The sequence below is a fragment of the Balaenoptera physalus genome (assembly GCF_965194825.1).
Source record: "Balaenoptera physalus genome assembly, chromosome: 1".
In the NCBI taxonomy this organism is placed as follows: domain Eukaryota; kingdom Metazoa; phylum Chordata; class Mammalia; order Artiodactyla; family Balaenopteridae; genus Balaenoptera; species Balaenoptera physalus.
The window spans coordinates 92279608-92306376 of NC_138882.1; the positions used below are offsets into that span (position 1 = coordinate 92279608).

The 26769-nt window shown below is 36.8% G+C and overlaps 1 protein-coding gene across 1 annotated transcript in view; it reads left to right on the forward strand.

Moving 5' to 3' along the window:
- The window catches only part of SPAG17 (sperm associated antigen 17), a 352647-nt gene that overhangs the window by 232584 nt on the left and 93294 nt on the right, over nt 1–26769 (forward strand). The window contains exons 20-26 of the mRNA XM_082460586.1: nt 2416–2597; nt 4173–4264; nt 12615–12854; nt 14366–14477; nt 16596–16751; nt 18102–18215; nt 25516–25691. Of these exons, the coding sequence (XP_082316712.1) occupies nt 2416–2597; nt 4173–4264; nt 12615–12854; nt 14366–14477; nt 16596–16751; nt 18102–18215; nt 25516–25691 (1072 nt within the window). The remainder of the gene's footprint in view (nt 1–2415; nt 2598–4172; nt 4265–12614; nt 12855–14365; nt 14478–16595; nt 16752–18101; nt 18216–25515; nt 25692–26769) is intronic.

The window sequence follows — 26769 nt, forward strand, 5'->3', positions numbered from 1 at the left end:
CTGGCTATTTTAAATAGTGCTGCAGTGAACACTGGAGTACATGTGTCTTTTCAAAGTATGGTTTCTCTGGATATATGCCCAGGAGTGGGATTGCTGGATCTTATGGTTACTCTATTTTTAGTTTTTTAAGGAAACTCCATACTGTTCCCCATAGTGGCTGTACCAATTTACATTCCCACAAACAGTGCAGGAGAGTTCCCTTTTCTCCACACCCTCTCCAGCATTTATTATTTGTAGACTTTTTGATGATGGTCATTCTGACTGGTATGAGGTGATACCTCATTGTAGTTTTGATTTGCATTTCTCTAGTGATTAACAACATTGAGCATTTTTTCATGTGCCAATTGACCATCTGTATGTCTTCATTGGAGAAATAACTATTTACATCTTCTGCCTATTTTTTTGATTGGGTTGTTTGGTTTTTTTTTATATTGAGCTGTATGTGTTGTTTGTATATTTTGGAAATCAATCCCTTCTCCATCACATAGTTTGCAAATATTTTCTCCCATTCCATAGGTTATCTTTCCATTTTGTTTACGGTTTCCTTTGCTGTGCAAAAGCTTTTAAGTTTAATTAGGAGCCATTTGTTTATTTTTGTTTTTATTTCCATTATTCTAGGAGACAGATCCAAAAAAATATTGCTGCAATTTATATCAAAGAGTGTTCTTCCTATGTTTTCCTCTAAGAGTTTTATAGTGTCTGACCTTACATTTAGGTCTTTAATCCATTTTGAGTTTATTTTTGTGTATGGTGTTAGGGAGTGTTCTAATTTCATCTTTTTACATGTAGCTGTCCAGTTTTCCCAGCACCACTTATTGAAGAGACTATCTTTTCTCCATTGTTTTGTATATTCTTGCCTCCTTTGCCATAGATTAATTGCCCATAAGTGTGTGGGTTTATTTCTGGGCTTTCTATCCTGTTCCATTGGTCTATATTCTGCCAGTGCCATACTGTTTTGATGACTGTAGTTTTGTAGTATAGTCTGAAGTCAGGGAGCCTGATTCCTCCAGCTCCATTCTTCTTTTTCAAGATTGCTTTGGCTATTCAGGGTCTTTTGTATTTCCATACAAATTTTAAAAATTTTGTTCTAGTTCTGTGAAAAATGCCATTGGGCATTTGATAGGGGTTGCATTGGATCTATAGATAGCCTTGGTTAGTATGGTCATTTTAACCATATTGGTTCTTCCAATCCAAGAACACAGTATATCTTTCCATCTGTTTGTGTCCTCTTCAATTTCTTTCATCAGTGTCTTATAGTTTTTGGAGTATAGGTTTTTTGCCTCCTTAGGTAGGTTTATTCCTAGGTATTTTATTCTTTTTGATGCAATGGTAAGTGGGATTGTTTACTTAATTTCTCTTTCTGCTATTTTGTTTTTAGTATATAGAAATGCAACAGATTTCTGTGTATTAATTTTGTATCCTGCAACTTTACCAAATTAACTGATGAGGTCTAGTAGTTTTCTGGTAGTATCTTTAGGATTTTCTATGTATAGTACCATGTCATGTGCAAACAGTGACAGTTTTACTACTTCTTTTCCAATTTGCATTTCTTTTCTTTAAAAGAGATCAAGAATTAAAGAAAATAATGAAGCAACTTGAGTATAGAATTCACCTAGTTTTATTTTTTCAAAACTTTTTTCCTCACTTTCATACAATTTGACATTAACTAATCTTTATTGTCAAGCCTAAATATTTCAACATTTTTCCCTAGCAACAACTTTCTTTGGATATTCATATATTGTAAGTGTACATAACATTTAGTTAAAATAATTACAATAATCAGTATAAATAGAATAAATGGATTTGGGAGCAAATATTACTGAATCCCGGTAAGCAATAAGATGCTGATGTATACATAAATGCACAAGCAGCTTAGGGTGTAGTATTTAGGATGTGGGTATTCAAGGGCCAGTAAGTTTTATAGCAAGAGTGCAGTGTTTCAGCTAATCCAGTGAGTCACTTAGCTGTCAGTCAATTAAGATAGTACCTATTGTGCTATAAAATTGCCCTAAAAGAGATTTTGCCATATTACTCTCCAATTAATAGCATTGAGAATGACTGTTTCTCCAAACCGTCATCAACTCTTGGTATTATCAAGCATTTTAATCTTTGGTTTGGATGGAAATATCTGATTTTTAATTTTATACATCTTTAATCATGAAGGAAGCTGAAAATTTTTCAAATGTTTATTGGATATTTATATATGACATATATATAAATATACAAAATATATTTGTACAAAATATATTTGTACAAAATATATTCTAGGATATATTGTTATTACATTTGTTACATGGACAATTTAGAATCAGTTCATTTTTTAAAAGTTATTTGCACAATCAGTATCTTAAGCACTTGTTTACTTTAACTAATATTAACTCAATTGTCACCTGCTGTTCTTTGCTTTTTTTTTAGGAATTATTTGGAACTTGTTGCAAAATCCATTCAAGATTGGATCATAAAAGAAGAAGCTGTATATCAGGAAGCTAAAATGGCTGAGGAAATCAGTAGGACCAAGAATGAGCTGGAAATAAAATCTTCTGCTGGTACCAAAATTTCTTCTACTAGCAAAATTTATTCTATTAAAAAATCTAAAAATAAGTAACCAGTTGAACTTATACATAAGTCCAAAGACATTCTATTTATTAATTTAATCAAGACAGTGAACATTTCAGGATTAAAAAGAGTTGTCCACAAAATTTCTGTGACTCTTCACTTTCCCTAAAAAATAGAATAGCTGCATTCTAAATATGATGAGAATATTTGTTGTATATTGATTGATACTTGTCTTATATTGACCACACTTCCTGCCAGATCTGAAAGATTCAATCTATTCAGAGACAGTGTGATGCTGAGAAATGCCAAGTGTCTTTATTTTGCTGGGGTTGATAGGTTTGCCTATCTAAGTTTTGTTGGCAATACATGAGTTAGATTCAGAGTCAGTATGTCTCCATAAGAATCATTATGGCTTCCAAAGTGAGATTAAAACAAGACCTTCCTTAGAAGAGTAAACAGAAGAGTCCCAAGACTAACTGGGAGTTAGAATTTAAAAATGAAGGAAAAACGGATTATTGGGGGCCTGTGACATGGACTCAACAGGATGTTGGATCAATAGATATTTTCATTTTTGTTGTTGTCAATTTTCATGACTTTGATGCTGTCAGTCAGAGAGAAGAGGGTGAGAAAAAGAGGAAGGATACTTGATAAATAAGTGAGATGTCGAGGTAATTCATCTGGAAAATAAAGATATTTCACTGGGTTCGTACAAAGGAAATGAACTCTGTGTGAATAATACTCATTGTTTCTGATAACCAAGTTGAGAGTGATTGCCTATAAAGAAGCAAAACTATATAATTTCCAAAGTTTTTGCAACCTCTATAAACTATCAAAGGAATTTGTGCTTGGCTTGATTCTAAAATAAAACTTGGAAAACCAAGTCAAAGATGAAGCATTCACCTTTCACCAAAATGGTTACATAATCCATCCATCAACTCAGCCTTCCTCCTGATGGGGGTGCAGCAGGACAGTACTAGGTAATTGGAATACTCGATGGGACTATCTAAAAAGACAGGTAGGGCTGCCCTCTCACAATCGTGTCCAGGCCATACTTTACTGTTAGTAACAAAAATTGTGGGTTGACTGCCTTTTCTTTATTCTGCTTCTGAGCAGAACCAAAAGCTTAGTAATTATCTGGGTGTCTTTGGACCAAATTCAGAAAATGGTTTATTTGGAATTGGGATTGGAATACACCTGGTAGGTATTGCATTCAGTTTGAGGCCTCTCAAGTCAGGACAGATGTAAATCTTCAGAACAGAATAACTATAATGTCAAGAGGAGGGCTTCAGTATAGAAAGAAAAGTTAAATTTGTTCTGTGTGGTCTTAAGGGGTTAAATTAGGATTAATTAGGTTAAAACTCTAGTGAGAGAGAGTCCAGTTCACTAAAAGCTTCAAAATCTCAACACTTTGAGAATGGAATGTACTGCCTCCACAGATGGTGAGTTGTTCATCCCTAAAAGAGCTCAGTTCCACTTCAGATGTCCGCTCTAGAGATGGCAAAAAAAGAATTCAGAGATGAGTGAATGGGGATCCCCTACAACCCAGACGCTTGGTCCTTCTATGAAACCTTATTTTAGAGAGTTTTACTAAGAAGTTTAATTTTCTCTGGTTATAGGTAACAAAGGAATGAGCAAAACAGAGATATCAGATCAAGAAAAAGAAAAAGAGAAGGAAAAGATTCCTTTTATTTTAGAAGGCTCTCTGAAGGTAATCTAAGGAAAGACAAATGACACTGACAAATCACAAGTTCAAAGTTATTTTGTGCTAGTTTGTGTGGTATAATAGGAAATTATCTTTTTGCTAAACTTGAAGTGACAGTCTCTCCACCAAGCTGTCTCCTCCACCAGATGATAAGCCTTTAGGAAACTGTGCCAAAATCCAGGGCAGTGCCTTGTTCATAGTTGGTAAACTGTCTGCATCTGCTGCAGGGAGTTGTTTTTGTTTGCATTTTTATTGGAATTTTTAATTACAAAAGTAATACATGCTTTTATAAGAAATCAAACTTAACCTGGCTGTCCTAAGACCCTGAAGTCAGAAATATTAATGATTTCACATGTTCTATGCTCATACAAGCATGCATGCACAAATATAAAGAGAGTATTCATGTTTGGTTTTGGTTTAGGTTTGGTATGTTTCTTTTTAACTCTGCTACATGCCTTTTTCTCTTGGCAGCACATCATGAATATCACTTCCGGACAATATCTAGGGATCTAACTTATTTTCATAGCATTATATTAGTCTATGATTTGGATGTACCTTAATTTATTAAACAATTTCCTTAGTAATAAATACCATTTTTTTCTATTTATACAGAAATACTTAACTTTTATGTAGTCAAATCAATCGTCTTTGGCCAAAATTTAAAAGACACAATGCCAGATTTTGTCAAGGATGTGAAGTAAAGCAAATTCTCATACACTGCTGATTGAAGTATAAGTTGGTAGTTCCACTTTGGAAAATTGGACATACCTACTAAAGTTAAGCATATGATTTCTCTTTAACCAAATAGTTTCACTCCTAAGTATATACCTAATATACTTATGCATGCATGTGTTCACCAAGATACATGGACACAGTTTTTCTTGCAACATTATTTTTAACTCTCCCAAACTGGAAACAATTCAAAGATTCATCAGTAGAATGCCTAGAATGGTTCATGTGATGAAATACTATGGAGCTCTGGAAATAAATGACATATAGCTACACACAGAAATATGGATGAATCTCACACACAACATGTTAAGCAAAAGAAGAGAAAGTTAAAAGACTATATACCTTATGTAGGATTTCGTTTACATAAGTTTTTAAATAGGCAAAGCTAAACTAATGTATTAAAAATTAGGATGATGTTTGCCTTTGGGGCAGTACAAGTGGGTGGTAATTGAGGAGACGCGTGAGGAGGGCTTCTGGGGACCTGGAGATCGTCTATTTCTTAACCTGGTGGTAGTTTTACAGGAGCACTTACTTGGTTGTAATTCATTCAGCTGTTCACTTAGGATTTGTGCTCTTTTTGTATGTATGTTACAGCTTGTCAAAAAAAGGGTTTTAAAAATCGGTCATTTTTTTTTTTTATGGTTTTAGGGCTTCTGTGTTTTTGGTTCCATCAGGTTGATTCCACCTTGAGTTTGTATGTTAATTTTCCTGCACTCTCTTAGAATATTTTCATAGACATCCTTTTTATATTCAGAGATCTAATCTATCTGAAATACATGTTTTGTAGCATAATGTAAGGGTCTTTTTCTCTGCCCAGATGGACTGTCATTTTACTAGTACCATTTAATTAAATGTAATATTAATCCCCACCCCTTAAATTGGAATGTTGATATGTCACATATTAGGTACCCATTCATTTTTTTAATCCATTTTTAAAGATCCCTATAAAATGATAAGAGATATTCTGAACTGTTCTGAACACTATAGTGTCTACTGAGTGTTCGTGTCCTTCAAAATTCATATGTTGAAAACCTAATCCCAATGTGATGGTATTTTAAACCATTTTTGAATGCTGTATTCTGTTTCAGTCACCCACTTAATTATTCTTATACAAGTACCATACTATTTTAATTACAGTAGGTTTGTTGTAAGCTTATAGATTGGGTAGGCAGGAGCTGATTTCCCCACCTCCATCAGTATGCAATAACCCTCAAAACAGCGTTGGTTAAGATTGGTAAGCCTCCTTGGCTTCTTGATATTAATGGTAAAGATAATTACGTGGCAAATCTTTAAGTTTATTATTATTTGCTGCTTAATCTTATTAAATTTTTAAAGTGTCTGTTGGTATTGAAACTAGTATTGGCGGTTTTTTTCCTTTATTTAGGAGATATATTGAATTATGGAGATTGATTTAACAATATGAATAACCTTTGTATTTCTAAAACAAACTTCTCTTCAGCATTTCCTAAAGTTTAGTCCTTATCCGACAAAACCACATATGCCATAATTGCCTAGGTATCTCTGGGGGGAGGAGAGACTTAAAATACACGTTTTCACTCCATCCTAACTGATCTTTGGGAATTTTAATTTTTAGTAAGCCCCTGAGTCCATCTTTATGTACATTATTGATTAAAAATTATAGCACCATTTTTTTCATAGAATGTTATTATTTTAATAATATTTTAATTAATAATTTAATATTTAATTAATAATTATTTTAATAAACAACTGGCTTTGTTCTGATAGTATTTTATCTAGAACTTTTGTGTCTATGATGAGTGAAATGATAGGCTTTTGTGTTGTTCTTAACAAGCATTACTATTAAGGTTATGTTGGCTTCCTTTTTTTGGCGGGGGGGACGCTGCACCTCACAGTATGTGGAACTTTCCCTGAACAGGGATCGAACCCATGCCTCCTGTAGTGGAAGCATGGAATCTTAACCACCAGACCACCAGGGAGACACCATGTATTTGCTCTTTTTTTTAATTTAAGTGTAGTTGATGTACAGTATTGTATAAGCTACAGGTGTTCAATATAGTGATTCACTATTTTATAAAGACAGCAATGGCTACTACAAAGGCAGCACCTAATCAAAAGATTGTGAAGCCTGTGAAGGTTTCTGCACCCTGAGTTGGTGGAAAGCACTAAGTTGGCAGATGAGATTTTCAAATAAAGATCTGACTGTAACTAAAAAAAAAAATCACTACATTTATAGTTGTTACAAAATATTGGCTATATTCCCTGTGTTGTACAATAGATCCGTGTAGTTTATTTTATACCTAATACTTTGTACCTCTTAATCTCCTTCCCCTATATTGCCCCTCCCCCTCCCTCTCCCCACTGGTAACTACTAATCTGTTCTCTATATCTGAGTCTGTTTCTTTTTTGTTATATTCACTAGTTTTTTTGTATTTTTTAGATTCTACATGTAAGTGATATCATACAGTATTTGTCTTTCTCTGACTTATTTCACGTAGCATAATACCCTCCAAGTCTATCCATGTTGTTGCAAAAGGCAAAATTTCATTCTTTTTACGGCTGAGTAGTATTCCATTGTGTATATATATATCACATCTACTTTAGCTGTTCATCTGTTGATGGACACTTAGGTTGCTTCCATATCTTGGCTATTTTAAATAATGCTGCTATGAAATTGGGGTGCGTGTTGGCTTTTAAAATGAATTAAGGAAGCGCAGCAAGGTTACTGTATGCAAGATTAACATAGAAAAAAATCACTGGAGTTCCTATTCACCAGCAATAACCGATTAGAAAATGTAACATAAAATCAATATCATTCACAAGAGCAACAAAAACTATAAGGTGCCAAGAAAAATAAATTAATAAAAGATTTTTCTTTATGGAGAAAATTACAACATATTATTGAAGGACAATAAATACCTGAATAAGTGGGAAAATATACCATGGTCATGGATGAAAAGACTCAGTTTAGGATGTGAAATATACTCATATACCTTTAAAAGTATATACTCATACTTTCTTTTGTTTTTTTTTAAGAATTAATTAATTATTTATTTATTTTTGGTTGCGTTGGGTCTTCGTTGCGGCCTGCGGGCTTTCTCTAGTTGTGGCGAGCAGGGGCTACTCTTCTTTGCGGTGTGTGGGCTTGTCATTGCAGAGCAGGGCTCTAGGCACGCGGGCTTTAGCAGTTGAGGCACATGGGCTCAGTAGTTGTGGCTCACTGGCTCTAGAGCACAGGCTCAGTAGTTGTGGCACACGGGCTTATTTGCTCCACTGCATGTGGGATCTTCCCAGACTATGGATCGAACCCGCATCCCCTGCATTGGTAGGTGGATTCTTAACCACTGCACCACCAGGGAAGTCCCGTGGGGTTGTTTTTAAATTGGTACGTTTTTCATATCTGTGCCAGGCTGACCTCTTCTAGATCCTGAGTCAGGTCAGCGGGTTTGGATTTTGTTAGTTACATTGGTTGATTTTGTTTTCTGCTGTGTTTGGTGCACACACTTAACAGCCATCCACTTCTGCTCAGAGCTAAAAGGGTATTCAGCTTTTCTGATATAATCCTGTTGAAGTCCATCAAGACCCATCTTCATTGCAAGAGCAATTAAGGCTCCTTCCATTGGTTTCCCCATTAGAGTGTTGTTTCTAATTACAGCATCATTGCACACACAGCCCGCCTCAAAAATTCTGCTAACAGATGGGTTATAGAATCCATGAACAACATCACCATCAACAATCACTTCCCCAAATGGACTGTAGCCAACTCCAGTAACCTCAGCATGCAGGCCAGCTGAAGTAAATATGTGGGTAACAGTCATTTCATTCTTTGTCAGGGTTCTAGTTTTATCTGAACAAATCATGTTACAGCAGCCCAGAGTTTCAACAATAGGTAGCTTTTTCACAATGGCCCTTTTGTTCACCGTTCTCATAACACCAAGGGCTAGAGTCACTGTGACCACAATGGGAAATAGAAATATATTCCTATCAAAATTTCAGCAGTTTTTTAATGAACCTTGGAAAGCTGATTCTAAAATTAATAAAGAAAAACAAAGGGATAGGAGCTGTCTTTCAGATAGTATTTTACTGGCAAATTCTATCTCTTTATTTTTACCTTTCTGTGGCTTTATAATTTAAGTGTGTCTCTTGTAAACAGGGATTATAAACTAGTTTTTTTAAAAGAATTATACTGATGATTTTTCTTTTAGCAGAAGACTTGAATCCATTTATATCTATTCTAATAAACTATATATTAAGATATATAGTTTATTTTTGATTTTCAATCTGTTTTCTATTTTCCTACCTTTTCTGTGATCCTTTTTTCTTTTTTCTTGTTTTCTTTTGTATGTTTTTTTTCTTTTTTACTTGCAATCAATTTGATGATAGGGAACACTAATTTTAACTCTAAGTAAAATGCTATCCTCCCTCACCCGAAGAATTCTATTTTTCGTATTAGTAGACTGTATTATGGGGAAAAATTGTACTCAGTGAGTTGTCAATAAAATATTTTCGGAAATTACTTTTCTTGCTTGTTACATAAATACCTACACAATATCCTTGATATTGTCTTTTGACCCAAAAAGCCTAAAATATTTACTATCGGGCCCTTAATAGGAAAAGTTTATAATGTATACACTTTATTTCTATTCTACTAGTGGTTGCTCTAGATTTTCAACTTGTATATATAATTTAATGAAGTCTCAATAAAATATCTTTCTTCCAGAACAATACAAGGAATTATTAAAATTGTTTCCTCTCTCCCAACCTGTGTTTAAGTTTTATCTTGACTTTTTTTAGCCCCACAAATTAGACATTATTATTGTCATTGCTTTATACAGTCAGTGCTATTGAGATTTAGCCCCATGCTTACCATTTGTTTTGTTGAGCATTTCTTCTCGCATCTTCTATTTTGGGAGTATTTCCTTTAGAACTTCCTTTAGTGAGGGTTTGTTGCTATTGGACCTCCATTTTACATGTCTGAAAAATGGTTTTACTTTACCCTTATTCATTAAACATAGTTTTAATTTATAAAATTCTTGGTTGACTTTTTTGTATCCTGTTATACTCTCAAGATTTTGTTCCACATTTTTCTACCTGATGTTGTAGTTGTTAATATTGGGTTGGCCAAAATTTTGTTCAGGTTTTTCCATAAGATGCTATGGAACAGACTTTTTGGCCAACCCAATAAATTGATTGTCGATCTAACTTGTCATTCTTTTATAGACAGTTCATCTTTTCTCTCTAGATGCTTTGAAAACGTGCAGTGGTGTGCTGGTAAATGTTTAGCATTAGCTCTCTAAGAAAAAAAATTCTGTATAGATAGATAGTTTATTCTAAATTTTACTGATATATGGTATGTATAGCACACAATTTACAAATAATAAAATATGTAATACTCTGTATTGTAAATTCCATTTAGCCAGTTGATTCTCACAGAATTGCTTTCATTGATTTTTACTAAGCTCTTACATCTTTAGCCAGCCTATAGTTGCAATTGACAAACAAGTGTAGTTCCAGAATGAATGCTGATTGATATTTTCATTTACATGAACAAGTAAGACAAAAGTGAACAACAGAGGGATATGTCTCGCTTATTCACCAATGACATTAGCAACTGCTTTGCTGAATCAGGTAATAGTTTTTAAATACTGGAAGAATATTTCCTCAATTTTTTTTGTGCTAGTTACAGTGTAACATCTCAAAACACAACACACTGCATTATTAACATCTTCTCCATCATTTTTTAAAGTCTATATAATCAATGAGTAGTCAATAAATCCCTGATTTGTAGCATTTGCTGATCTCTGTAGTGTAAATACTCCCATCATGGCTGACTTCAAGCTACTGATAAGATGTCACTGTATGTGGAGTTGGAAACAATATGCAGTAGCACACTGTTATAGTTCTACCATACAGATACAATTTACATAGATAACCCCAAGGGCATAGATCAGGGGTCCCCAACCCCCGGGCCGCGGACCACTAGTGGTCCGCGGCCTGTTAGGAACTGGGCCGCACAGCAGGAGGTGAGCTGTGGGCGGGCGAGCGAGGGAAGCTTCATTTGCTGCTCCCTTTCACTCCCCATCACTCACATTACCGCCTGAACTGTCACTCGCGTTACCGCATGAACCACCCCCGACCCAGCCCTGTCCATGGAAAAATTGTCTTCCACGAAACCGATCCCTGGTGCCAAAAAGGTTGGGGACCGCTGGCATAAATCATAGTTCAATGTAACAAAATAGTTAGGAAAGTGGTAAGTTTTGAGTATTTATTGCTTTTGTTTTTAATGGTATTTTATTGTGCATTTGTATCATTTGATTTTAATAATGGATGTGGTTAAAACTGGCTCCCAAAATTCCTGAAAATTTAACAGTAAACTCTTCCAAGTCAATATGACCCAGGTACAGCACACCACTATTATTTCCTGGGTTTGATTCACTGACCTTCCTAAATCTTAGGATTAGTGTCTTTCATCAGCTCTGGAAATGTCTCATCCATTATCTATTCAAATACTGCCTTTTCAGAAATCCTATTCCATTTCCAATAGGGCTTTCTAACTCACTGATTTTTGATACTCTCTTGTTTTTACTATACTTTTGATGCCTCCTTTTCTTTCTTTAAGCATATTAAAATACTTATTTTATATTCTCTGTTTGATAATTCCAATATCTGCAGTCTTTGCAAGTATAATTTCAGAGTTTGTTTCTTCCTCAGGTTTTTGATTTTGACTTAGTTCCTCACATTTTGTGATTTTCCTTTGTGAACTCACATTTTGCCCGCAATCTTTTCAGAATACTTTTAAGGTGATGTACATTTTGGCCACAAATCTATGTGAGGACAGGCTTGTGGTTAAAAGTTCTCAGGACCAATTTCCTCCTGCCCTCTCTGCTCCTACTTTAACTCAGGACCAGGGAAGCTGGCTAGGTTTCATGATTTTATTCTATGGGGCAAGATTTTTTTCTAGTTCACTCAGTGAAGGTGTCATTTAAAAAAAAATACCCATGCTATTCACAGGTCTCTGATCTCCTGGGTTCTGGCTCTAGTCCCTATAACTCCCAAAACCCAAGTTCTTGGCTTCCAGAGATGGGCAGATAGCCCTGGGAAACTGCTATTTTCAGTGCTTCCTTCCCTCATTGAATTAGTGCTTTCTCATATTTTTTACTTTGCTGCCAGCACTGCTATGCATTACAATGATGATTTGATATTTTATCCATCATTTCTGAAATATTTTATGCCAGGAATGTTTCTTTGGACATCTAGTCTACCATACTGCTGATTAACCATGTTTAGAACCTAAACTGGGGATTGGATTCTTGTGGAAAATTATAAGAGCCAGGGAGACCAGCTAAGAGGCTGATGCAATAGTTCAGGTTAAAGATAAAAAGACCTGAAGTAAAGAAAATTTCAACAGAGGGTGAGAGAAAAAGCTGCAGTGAAGAGAGATCTCTGAAGAGCATTGGCAGTGTTTAGCATACAGAAGTTGAGTGAGAGAAAGAGAATCAAGGATGACACCACAATTTCTAGCTCAGTATTTTGATCCATCAAAGATACAGCGTATAAAAATCATGTTAAATATTCTCCAAAGTGAACCTGAATAGGATCAGATTTGTTTCAAAATCCTATTAATTTTTTTTAAATGTGTTTACAGGCATGGAAAGACGAACAAGATAGGTTAGCTGAAGAAGAACGCTTAAAGGAAGAAAAAAAAGCAGAAAAGAAGAGTAAGGAATCTGGTAAAAAGAAAGGCAAGGAAAAACTAGAGAAAGAAGATAGTAGGAATTTCAAGAGAAAAGATTTTTTAAAGGAGAAATTGAAAGAAGAGCAAATAAAGATCCCGGAAATAACAGAGGATCCCCTCCAGGAACCAGAACCTGAGATAGTTTACTCGGTAAAATCAATTTTCTAAAAAGCTCCTTTGGGTCATTCCTAATTGTTTGGGGAAGAACACAGCTTCTGTGGAAACATAAGGTTTTCAGTCTTCACTGCCACCACAGAGGGCTTGGGGTTTCTTCTAGTATAGAAGATCTCAGACCTGCAGTCCACCCTGTGATACCTAGGACCTTCTTCGCAGCTGATCACCAAGACAGGAACACCCTTAGGCCAGTTTTTCTTGAGTGCCATGAAACCAGGTTTCTAGGGGTGGTAAAGATGGAAATTTGACACAAAAGCATTCACTTAGGTGTATGTAAATAAGCAACTGTGATAGGTCAACACGTTATCAAACCAAACTTGGGTCCACTTGCCTGCACACAGTAACGCCAATCTACTGACACCGGGTTGTGGAGAAGGAGAGTGCAGCGTTTATCACAGGGCACCAAGCAAGGAGTCCTGGGTAGCTAGTGCTCAAAACAACCAACTTCCCGATGGGTTTCAGGAAAGCATTTTTAAAGGCCAGGTGAGGGAGGGAAGTCACAGGGTATGTGACCATCTCCTGAAGAATTCTCTGATTGGTTGATGGTGAGGTAACAGGGCAGTGTCACAGGGGTTAACATTATCAATCCTTAGGCACCAGTAGGTCTGGGGGCTATGATGCTCATGGTCATCAAGTACAGTAGTTCATTTCTTCCATTTGGTGCTGGTTTTAGTATCTGTAAGGCAACTCAGGAAATGTGCCTCAAATACTATTATCTAGGTACTTCAGAGGAGCTAAAGCAGAGGATATGGGGGAGGGGTCTGTCCCAGGAAGGCCCCATAGGGTCCTGCTCAGTTACAATAGTGGACAAAGAGGTTGGCTTTTTCTGTCTCAGATGATGGGACTTGCTGAGTACATTGGGTTATCTCTCTGTATGCACCCACGTTTCTTGCCTGTATGCTTTTGTGAAACCTTCCCTTTGCCAATCTCTCCCTCAAGCCGTTTTATGAGAAAAACCTAATCAGGAAAAGATGGGAAAAAAAGTAACAGCGCTTGTCCTTTCTAGTTACTACTCTGAGCCAGTTGTTCTCAAGCTTTAGCATGCATCAGTATCACTTGGAGCTCTATAAGCTACACTTAGTAAAAAAAAAAAAAAAGGAAGTCTTTAACATATGACCTTCTAAAATGTTAAGTATACTCCTCAGTATATTAACTCTCTTTAAACAGAAAATTAACAGCCAATGAAAGAGAAATTGATAATTTTTCGCACTGCCTTGGCAATAGTCCAATGATTTGATTTGCGCTGGGTTATGAGGATGCTCCAATGAACAGAGTTTAAAATCATGGACCTCCTTTAATTCTACCTGTCATTGTAACACTACAGGATGTGCCAAAGATAAGATGGACACTGGCCTCTGAGTCTACAAAGTGACAGACAAATCATTTAGCAGAAATTAGGCTTATGGCAGCTTTAACTGGCTCACATGGATGACCTAATTTTTGTCAATTGCCATTCCACACTCAAAGCATGATGTTTTCTTTTCTAGTTTCGTGGATACAACATGGGAGAAACACCAGTCCAAATCTCAGGAACAAATTATTATCTGTATCCTTCCGATGGAGGGCAGATTGAAGTAGAAAAGACAACATTTGAAAAAGGTACATTTTGAAAGCAGCTGGTTAATGGTTTGGAAGATATTAACCCATTTCAGATAATCCTGGGGCCTTGTACTCCTGAGTATGATAGGTGAGAGTAGTAATGTGCCCCCAGTGATTCATTTATGCACAATGTTCCCCACTTTCAGACTTCACACTCTTCTGTTATAATAGCCTCTGCAAGGCACAGGCCAGCCGTGAGGTTACCTGGGCACACTAAGACAAACATTCCAGTTGTTAAAATATGAAAATATTTCCATAGGATTGGAAAATAGTATAATAGTAACTGCAATAAGCAAATCGTTACTTAATAATGTTAATTACAACACATAGTGTTATCTCAGAAACTAAGCACATACTGTGAATTTAGAGCAAATTCCTGATTTGGTTTCTGGAGCACGGAGTTTGGGGGCCTGCTGCCGATATCCAGTTATTTTTGCTATAAAGAAATTGCCTCTGGATTCAGAAGTCAGTAAGTGGGAGGGAGGTCTTGGACATGAGCTGAGGAGGACCTAGTCTGGAAAAAGGAAATGCTTCATTCTCCCCAAGGGAAGAGCAGATCTGGGCTCTGGGGAACTTATTGGAGACATCTTGTAGAGCTTCTCTTTTCACTGTGCTTTAAAGATTTCTTAGGATGGGTTTGAGAACCTGGGCTTTATTTGACACCTTATTATCTAGTAGGGAGCTGTGGTCTCTGAGAGCTGGGAAGAGTCAGTGGGGAGGGGTTGTGAGCAGGATCCTGTTTAATGTCCACAAGATTATGCAACCCAACAAGGGGCGCCAGGGCTCCTCCCACCCACACTCTGCCTGTGACACCAGCCCACCCCTTCTCACTCCCTACCCTTCCTCCAGCCCTCTCTTAATTTTCCTTCCTTCCTTCCTCCCTTTCTCCCTTCTTCCCTTCTTCCCTCCTTTCCTTCCTTCCTATCATCAAACGACCATCAATTTAATGAGGAAATCATTACAAGAGTGAGAATGCTATTCCCTTTGTGGAATCATGGCTCAAGCATCATCAGATAGTAAATGCCACATCAAACAAAAGTTCCTACCAATGATTTTTAAAATAAAAAGGCCTACAAATTATTCAAATTATTTAAAGAATGGTTTGTGGTACAACTTATATCAAATGCCAGACTGTTTTATTATATAAGGTTTGTTTATTTAAAACATGAAAGGGGGGATTCCCCTCGCGGTCCAGTGGTGAAGACTCTGCGCTTCCACTGCAGGGGGCGGGGCTTCGATCCCTGGTCGGGGAACTGAGATCCCGCAGGCCACTTGGTGCAGCCAAAAATAAAAAATAAAAATAAGGACATTTAAAACATGAAAGGGATTTTTATTAATAGATAGGTGTGCATATTTATATTACTATATTTTTTAATATTTAATATTTTGAATATCAACCCTGGGTGTAGGGTACAAATAATAGCAATTCAAAATGGAACTCAGAATCACAGAACTGAGAAAAGCACTGGACTCAAGTTTTAAAATGCTATGTTCTATTTTCAGTAACCATTCTTTACTCTTATCAATATTTGCAAATGCATATAATATATATGTTTCAGATGGTTCATAGTAAGTATATTTTTATCTTAATTCTATCAACTTTGAGATACGATCATTCATCGAAAGTTGAAAAGAAAAGGCTGGGTTAAAAAAAAAAAAGAAAAAAGCTGGAAGAGGAGACAAAGAATGAGTCAGAGCACTAGCAGAAAATGTGTTGTTTGGGAAACTCTTATATGTTCCTACTAACAATAATAACTACTGTAACTAACATTTATGCAACTCTTTATCAATTACAAAATCCTTTCACATTAACCATCATGTGTGATTGATCATAAAGTTGAGTATAGCTATACCTTAGCCAATTTACTCTCCCTTCTGTAATTTGGTTTTAGGTATGAGCAGAAAGTCTGCAAACATCTCCCTGATCCACCTGCTGTTTCTTCCTGGAATTCCACCATCACTTTATTCTTTTAGGTATCTTTTTATAAAAGTGGTGACATCCCTAGGTATTTCTAGTCCCTGACTTAAATGCTATGCTGCATTATTTAACGGTCTTATCACAGAGCTTAATTGGGGCATCAAAATCAGCCCATTTTCTATCCTATGATTCTTCTGCAGGCCCAACTTTTATCAAAGTGAAAGTGAAAAAGGACAAGCACAATTTTTTAATTCATTTAAGAGACCCTAAGAAAATTGTGAAAAAGGAGAAAAAAGCAGATTATCCTTTAGAAGATGAGAAAGAAGAAAGAGAAGGAGAGCAACATTTTGAAAAAGGTAAGCAGCTGCATCTTTGTGGCAGTGGGTATCAGTACTTCTGCCATAGGTCAAACCTATCCACCTAACAGAAACACATGCATCCCTGGCAGGTAGCATGTGTAATTCTTACAGATGATAACTGAAGTGTTTTGCCATCTTGTTTATATACACTTTCCTTAATGTAAAGGGGATATACATCGTATACATAGCCCATCTATAGTGGGCTGCTTGCTTGGTTTTGCCTCCTCTGGGAACCCAGCTCTTGATTCCAGCTGACATGCAGAGTCTATCTCGCCTGGCTACCTTTTTGTAGCAACATTGAGTTTGCAATGTCCTTTCTGGCCTGAATTTTGTTTTATGCACTGTACCAAGTGCAATCTCTAGGACTCAGGTCCTCATTAATTGATTCCTACTGACGGTTTGGCCTCTCTGCAATATTGACTGTGAATGATAGGGTTTCTATCTATGCTCTATCACTTAGATCTCCATGTAATATCAATTTTCTTAAACTGCAAGAACAATAAAAAAATCCTAAATTTGGGCATGAGCCTCTCTACCTGCTTGTAGATGAGAGTTCCAAGTGGATGTCCATTGATCATACACCATGAAACTTCCTGATAACACCATTTAACATGTCCCGGCAACACCAGCTGGAAAAATTAATTGCTTCTTGCCCAGTGTAGGTTATACCTGCAAATGGAGATGAATTAATTAATAAAATGCTTTTGGACTCAAGTTAGTAATAAGTAATAAGATCAGTAACTAAATCTTGCTAATAAATTTAGTTATAGTCACAGTGTTTTCTACGTTCAAGGTAAGAATACAATGTTTGACAAGTTTGAATGTACCCAAGAACTTAAAAACAGAAATTTAAAAATTACTTTTCTTTGTTTTATCTGATATAAAAATATATGGTTTAGTATAAAAATTAGGAAATATAGGAATACTTTAAAAAGACGACAGTTGCTCATAATTCTACCACCCCAGCAGTAACCACTATTCACAGTGTATTTCTTTCACTTTATCATGATGAGCAGTTTCCTATTCATTAAATATTTTTAAAAATAATATTATAATAACTGTATGGTGCATAATCTATAAAAATATCAAACCACTATGCTGTGTACCTGAAACTAATGTAATATTGTAAGTCAATTATACTTTGATTAAAACAAAGATATCTAAAGATTAAAAAAAACAAGACTTTTTAATGATTTCATAATAATTCATTGGTATATGTACATATCATAATTTACTTAATCATATCCATGCTTTTACATATTTGGGTGATTTCCACTTCACACTGAGTTTTGCTTACATTTCTTTTTGATAAAACAAAAATGTCCTTGATTTGATTTTATCTTTTAGAAGAATCAAATGCAGAGAATAAAGCTGTCAGCAAGTTTGGATCTTTTTCTGCCACCTTGGAAAATGGAATCTGCCTCTCAATAAGTTACTATGGATCGAGTGGAATGGCGCCAGGTGAATTAAACACAACAGAAAGGATAAGTGTCCCGTGACCAAGGGCAGCTGCCCACCCTCCATCAGCTTACTTGCTGATAAACATGTTCTGATTTAATGCCCCTCATTTCCTGAGCAGTGGGAATATATGTGTGTGTACATACATATGTGTTGTACATATGTATGTACATATATAATCTTTCATACATAGAAAATAACAATAGTTTGACATTTTAAACAGCACTTTTCATACATATAATCTCACATATAACCACATGTACATACATATAAGTTATCTTTGTTAACTAACCCATGAAAATAAGTCTGTTAGTTGGTACCAAAAAAAAACATGATTTGCCAAAGAATCCTCTTGATTTTCTACAGAATAATATTTCTATGAATCCTGTGTTTATGGAACTCCTCAATGTGCTTCAGAACATTAATCTTAAAGGAGCCATTCATTGGACATCTTGAAGGATTTATTTACCCTACTCTTAATAAACAAATTCTCCAACTGGAAGCTATTTCCTTACAAACCACAAAATAACCTGTCACTTTACCAAGAACCAGTTAGGAAATCTTGTGGGTTCTCATGCATTTTACAGGGATCTAACCATAAGAGATTAAAAAAAAAAAAAGCTTTATAAAATCAAAAGGTAATCCCTATGTTGTGTGACCTTAAACTACACGTGAATTGTGGTGATCCAATTATCTGCCGTACTATGTAGTTTCATTTCTCTAGAGACAATATTCCCATGGATCATTAATCCATGTTTCTTACCTTGTGCCAAGTATTGTAGTACTTTAGTGAGTTAGAGAGCCCATTAAATTTGTTAGTATTTTTGCTTTATTTGGGGTTTTGACTTTTAATTTTGTAGTTGATTAATTTTTAATCCAGCACTTGGAAAAGTCATTTCTTGCCTAAAAAATTATGTATTAAAATCCACAATCACACACAATCACTAACAAACCATACCCCTACTGAACAAGGTTATCATTATTTTACATTAAGATATTTACATTCTACTCTCTATCAACTATGTTGCTGCTATTTCCTAAGTGATTTACTTATTCTTGATCTAATCCTTAAATTAATATGTAATCTTTCCATTTAATACAGATGTTCCTAATTTCAGTTTATAGGTACTGCATTTGAAAATGTTTATAGTGTAGATAATAAGTAATGTTTTACTTCCTGTATATTAAAAAAGTTGAAGGCATGAGTCTTTGTAAAAAATATATTATAAATTCCTTAAGGACGCATATAATACTAATATTTAAGAACGTTTATCTGCTAGCGGCTAAACAAATTTCCAATTCAATTCCCCCCTCTTAATTCAACATATACAGCTCTCTAGAGCTTATTGATCTTGCTTAACTGAAACTTATGCCCGTTGATTATGATATTACTTTATGCTTCCAATTGCCTTCTCTCCCCAGCCCCTGGCAACCACCATTCTACTCTTTGATTCTATGAATTCAACTATTTTAGATACCTCACATAAGTGGAATCATGCAGTGTTTGTTTTTTTATGACTGGCTTATTTCACTTAGCATAATGTGCTCAAGGATCATCCACATTGTTACACATTACAGAATTTCTTTCTTAAGACTGAACAGCATTCCACTGCAGATATACAGCACATTTTATTTATCCAGTCATCTGTCAGTGGCCATTTAGGTTATCTCCAGCTCTTGGCTACCCTAGTCTTTTTTGTGCCTTTCAGTTCCTTGATGAACTGTGCTCTCTCTTATCTCTGACCAACTGCCCATGCTGTGCCCCTTGCTCAGAATTCTTTCTCTTGCTACATACCTCACCACTTTCAACAATGAACTTCCTCCTGTACTTCAGGACTCAGCTTACAGGTTACTTGCTCTGAGAAATGCTTCACCCATGTGAACTGGGTCTTTGGAGGTGAGTGGAAATTGCTTAGGCAAAGAATCAAAGGAAGGGAATTCTATACCAGGAATAGCATGTGCAAAATCTCAGTAGTATAAAAGCATGACATGTTTGTGGAAAAGCAAACTGTGCAGTACAGTCAGTCCTCTGTATCCCATGTCCATGGGTTCTGAATCTGCAGATTCGACCAACCTTGAATTGAAAGTATTATTTTAAAAAAAATTCCAGAAAGTTTCAAAAAGCAAAATTTTGCTCCCAATTTGCCCCATGCCAATCACTATGCTGAAGCCACGTGAATGAAGTGATGTGTAGGCACACCCTACTGTGGCCGCCTACCACGTCACAGATCTGCACTCTCTCCAGTGCTCATTGTCTGAGCATTGCTGGTCTGGTGTCCCGTTCATTTGCTACTTGTATTGTGTGTTCATGCTTGGTTTCTGTGAAAAATGGCTCTCAAAAAGCAGTTAAGTGGTAAAAACAATCCCTCAAACGCCAAGAGGGAGCAGAAAGTGCTGTCTCTCGACAAGAAAATACAAATCTTTGACCTTCTGAAAAGTGGCGTGTGGCTTGCTGAAGTAGGATGTAAGGTCACTAAGAACGAATGGAACATTCTCACAGTAAAGCAGAAAGAAACCGAAATTCATGGAAGGGTTAGAACTGCCCCTGCAATGGGGAAAATGGTCTCGCAGGTTCATGACAAAGTGCTTACAAAGTGCTTGTATTTTGTATGTGGCTAGGGGACATGTTACAGAAGCATGTCCCTTTGGATGGCAAAATTACGCATGAAAGAGCACTTAGCCTCTGTGAGCACTGTTGTGAGGGGTGAGGAGAGTGAGAGGAAGGAGTTTAAGTGTACTAATAGATGGCTGGTTAGCTGGTAAAATGCTACACCCTCAAAAACTTAAAGATCACAGGAGAATCAACATCGGCCAGTGCCAAAGCAACATCAGTGTTCCCAGAAGAGCTCAAGAATAGAAAGGCTACCTTCTAGAGCAAGTCTTCAATTGTGATAAAACAGGCTGATGCCCAGCCGTACCTACGTCCATCAGAATGCCAAGCAGGCCCTGGGGTTCAAGGACTGGAAAGCTTACCTTACTCTCGGGCTATGTGGCAATGCAGCAGGTCACATGATCAAGCCTAGTCTATGAGCAAACAACTCCTGGGCCCAAAAGAACAAAAACAAAAATTGCCTATGCTGTTCTGGCAACACAACAGGAAAGCTTGGATGACAGCCGTCTTGTTCTTGGAACGGTTCCACCAGTGCTTCATTCCCGAAATGAAGAAATACCTCAAAGAGAAGGGGCTACCATTCAAGGTGCTCCTCATAATTGACAATGCTCCCAACTAACTCAATTTCTCTGCCTTATTGACAAGGAAGTGGAAGTGATGTTCCTGCCTCCTAACACTGTATCACTGCTGCAGCCACTCAATCAAGGCATCATCAAGGACATTAAGGCAACTTATACCTGCCTCACCTTCAGGAAGATTCATGCTGCCCTTGGTGCTAACCCTGATTGCAACATTGTGGATTTAGGGACTTCCCTCGTGGTGCAGTGGTTAAGAATCCGCCTGCCAATGCAGGGGACACGGGTTCCATCCCTGGTCCAGGAAGATCCCACATGCTGCAGAGCAACTAAGCCCGTGCACTACAACTACTGAGCCCGCGTGCTGCAACTACTGAAACCCACGTGCCTAGAGCCCACACTTGGCAACAAGAGAAGCCACCACAATGAGAAGCCTGTGCACCACAACAAAGAGTAGCCCCCGCTCGCCACAACTAGAGAAAGCCCACGCACAGCAACAAAGACCCAATGCAGCCAAAAATAAGTAAATAAATAAATTTATTAAAAAAAAAGTGGATTTATGGAAGAGCTTCACAATTGTGGTTGGAACTGTGCTTAATGCAGAGGCTGTAGGTGCCCTAAAGCCTAAGACAGTCAATGCATGTTGGAAGCCATTATGGAGTGAGGTAGTCGATGATCTCAGGGGCTTCCCCACTATTGATGTAGAAATCAGGAATATCTTGAATGTTGCAAGGGAAGTTGGGGGGGAAGAGGCTTCTTTGACATGATCTAGGGTGACATCGAGGAACACATAGAAGAGTATAGAGGAATCCTTACCAACAAGGAACTCAAAGATCTGCCGAAGCCATCTACAGATGATTATGATAATACAGAAAATTTAGAGGAAGCAGAGCCATCAATTTGGACACGTGAAAATATTGCAGTGGTTGTTCAATAGGTGCAAGTGTTAAAGGATATGATCCTCAAGTACAATCCTTTGATGGACTGAAGCCTCTGTGGTATCCAAGGTATAGCAGTATGCCAACAATCATTGCAAGACTTGTTTGATGATGCAAAGAAAAGGAAGAAACAGCTTCCTATAACAGTGTTTCTAACTAAAGTATCTGCATTTGTGAAGCCTAGAACTTCAATGCTTGAAGATCCTCAGCCCTCAACCTCCAGACATCCTGACATTAGTATTATTGAGCCTCCTCCAAAGTGACAGTGTCTGCAATCGGAACCCAGTTCTCCTGACTAGATAATCCTTCTGACATCCTGTCAGAAGACTTAACTCAGCCTGATGTCTCACGACTTACCTAGAGTGCCACACATCTCACCGCCTTGCCACATTGGTACCATAGACACCATATAGCAATCATCATCATCATCATCATCATCATCATCATCATCATACAAGGGTAATCAAGACAGGAGAACCAGGGTTGTGGTGATTGTTAACAATGTGTGTGTGTGTGTGTGTGTGTGTGTGTGTGTGTGAGAAAGAGAGAGAGAGAGAATTAATTAATTAATTAATATTTTCTCTATGATTATATTTTCTGTATGTATTTTAAATATTCTGTGTTTTATTCCATGTATTTCTCTTTTGGGTCATTAAACAAAAGCCATCCGTAAGTGTTGAAAGAAAGATAATGTTATGTTGTTGCTGACGTGTACCATGTAGTTAAGCCCATGATGGTTGCATGATTCTGTCTGTACTGAACATGTAATTTTTTGTCATTATTTTTTGTCATTATTTCCTAAATGATGAAGTATAATAACTATTTTATAGCATTTATATTGTATTAGGTATTATAAGTAATCTAGAAATGATTTAAAGTATATGGGAGAATGTCCATAGGTTATATGCAAATAAATACTACACTATTTTATATAAGGGACTTGAGCATCCACAGATACTGGTATCCGTGGGGTGTCCTGGGACCAACCCCCTGTGTATACTGAAGGCAACTGTATAAAGTACAGCTTGTATGGAAGTGTTTTGTGGCAAGTGCCTTTCTTTTGGGTTCCCCTGTCGCTCTGTACTTTTCCTATCACAGACTTAACACACGACACTGAATACCTGAGGTTCTCTTCATCTGAACTTCTCATTACATTACAAGTTCCTGATGTCTCATTCATCACTGGTTACCCAATGCATTGTACATAGTAGTAGGTACTCAGTAAATATTTACTGATTGAGTAAATGGATGGGGATGAGAGGGAGGAGTTTCCAGCTGCCTCTAACTAGATGCCATTCACTATTTATATTCTGTACTTGCTATGAGTCAGGCATCTTGCTGGCACTGAGTCACTAAGATGAATAAAACCATGTTACATCTACTCAAAGAATTCACTGTCTAATGGGAACAGAAACCATAAATAGTGAAATAACTGCATAAGTGCTAGAAATTATATACAAACCAAGTACTGGGGACAGCCAGAAAATACTTGAGAGAGAAAGCATAGCATCTGAGATGAGATTTTGTAGATGAGTAGGAACTATCCTGACAAAGCAGCAAGGAAAGGGAATTCTAGACAGTAAGAACCATTTGTATAAATACACAATTGGGTAAAAGCATGACATCTTTACAGAAAAATGAGAAGTTGAGTGTGACTGGAGTGGAGGAGGGTGAGCGTTGTGTGTCTTATAAGATTTGTGAGCGCCAGAGTTTTTTAAGTATGAAAAGGGAAGTGACATGAAAAGATTTCATTTTAGGAACATAATCATAGTGGTAGTTTGGAAAGTACGCTGAGGTGGTGGTATTAGGAAACTGCTACAAAAAGTCAAGCAAGAGAATAAGAATATGAACTAAGGTGGTAGGAATAGGTAGGAGAGGCATGATTTGAGAGAAATTTCTGAGGGCTCTGTGACTGGTTGGATGTATAGGGTGAGTCAGAAAGAGAAAATGCATACAATCTCAATGTCTCACTTGAGAAACAAAGTGCATGATTGGTCATGGCATTGACTGAGGTTGAGAACATAGGAGGGAGGGTTATCTGCTTGGAAGAGGAGAGACTTACTGATTTTGAAATGTCTCCAGTACCACAAGCAGGGGGAGATGTCTAAGAGCAGCTGGAAATACAGATCTGGAGCTGAGAAGAAAGCTTGTGCCCGGAGATGTGAATTTTGCAGTCATTCAAATGTAGATGACAGCTGGAGCCCCAGTAGTCAACAAGATACTCAGATCTAATAGAGATAATAAAGGCTCTCAGCCCTGAATGTGTATCACAATCACATGTGATTGTGTTTCACAACTATAAATGCCTGGGCCTCATCCCCAGAGAGTCAAGGTGGGGGCCTGAGCATTTCGTTTAATTCCATGAAAAATGATTATGGGCAGCCAGAGTTGAGAACATCTGTTGTGTAATGAGAAGGCGGAAAAAAACTGGGACCTACCAACGTTTAACAAAGAGGAAGAGTTAGTAAAGGAGACTGAGAAAAAAATGACCAAAGAGGTAAGAGGAGATCCAGGTGGGAGTGTTACCCTGGAACCCAGAAGAGAATATAACCTAAGACGTAAGGGGATGCTTGGAAGTTTCCAACATAGTTCCTCCATGGATTGGCTCTCCTTTTAGAATTCTGGCAATCCATTAAACCCAGAATAAAATCAGTCTTCAATAAGAAAACTTCTTTTATCATCTCAGCCAGAAATAATCTATTTCTTTTCTAAATTTCCTTGTTTGTATCCCTTATGTTTCTATTTAATATGTCCTTGTATTGAAGCTATTTGAGTACAGATCTTATTTAAACTATTTTGACTTCATAAGGTCCTTTATTTTTCTTTTTCATTATTATCCACTGCTCCACATGTTTTACATATGAGCCTCAAAAAATATTTCTCAAAAAAATGAAGAGATGGTTACTGCCCTATCATTAGGAGTTTACATTAGGAGGCAAGAGTGTGTGAAATCATGACTCAGTCAAATACATCAAAGTATTTAGTGCCTCAAATTTCTAAGCTACAATTTTGATTTCGAAATCAACTACATTACCCCTGAAACCTATCCAACCGATCAGTCCTACTCAGCAAGGTAAAAATTGCCAAGTGGTATAAATGTTTGAGATGTAAATTTTATTTAACAAACATATCAAATATAAATGTCTAATTTACTTGATTTCTCCTCTTTCTCTTTATAGAGGATAAGGATCCTAACTTGGAAACAATGTTGAATATCCCATCAGCACATACTCCAACAGTAATTCCTATTATAGTGAGTATTCCTGAAGGCAAAGGAAAAGGGAAAACAATAAGCAAAGAAAAACCCAAAGAATCTCTTAAAGAAGAGGAGCGCCCAAAGGAAGAAGAGAAAAAGGTAAGTGGACCTTGCCATGTATTCCCGAACTCTGCTTCTGCCTCAGTGTTAACTTTTTTTAAATCATGAGTTATGTCAATAGTATTATTACAGTGTGTATATTTTACTGTGCAGATTCAGTAACACTCCTTGTCCTTTCGGTTTTGAATGGACAAGAAAAGGTCTGCACACAGGAGTTGAATTCCCACGCCAGGAGACATACTGTCTTAAACAAACTGTCTCAGGTCATTCATTTCAAACTCAGAATAACTAGTTCAACCATTTTCCCACATTGGATCTTGGATGTTCTTTGCCTAGATGGTCAAGTTCCTACCATTCCTTATTTTCAATACTACATTTAATTCTATTGAGATAAAAAACAATTGGAAGGGAAGGATCTCTAACTAAATAGTGGAAACACTTCTGTTAAGTAGATCTGGACTTAGATATTGATGTACTAAGAATTCAGCAAGACTAAAGGACAACCCACTTCCAGTTAAAGAGCAGTCCACCCTCTACCTCTCACCCTTCACCTATGCAAACAAGCACACACATACACACACACTCACACACACACACTCACACACTTGAGAGCTCTTTGACTCTAAACATTTTCCTAATAGAAGTATATAGATCAAAAGAGGTTCTAAAAGAAGGACAAGAAGGAAACTACTGATCAAATCTTGACTCTTTCAGTTTTACTAGTACAGTTGTACAGTTTGTACAATGTACAAATTCTCAACTTATTAGGAAAAAAAGTGTTAAAAAGTGATCAGGGACCTGGCTTTCAGAGCCTGACCCTTTGAAAGTTATGGGATTTGAATGTTACTTAGCCTCTGCACCATATTTACACAGCTTTACTAGATGAGTTTTCTCAAGCTAGGGCACTTGACCCTTAAGTAGAAATGTTCAAGTACTGAGTAGAATATCCCCAAGTAACTCATTAATTTAGCTGAAAGCAATTTGGTGGCAAACCAATTGGTCCACCCAACATTTTTCTAAATTGATGACAATGAAAAGGTGGGGGATAATTACTGGTTTTGAGTGTAGTGATAGATTTGTCATGGCGTGTTTGTGTCTTTGAGCAGTATTGTTCATT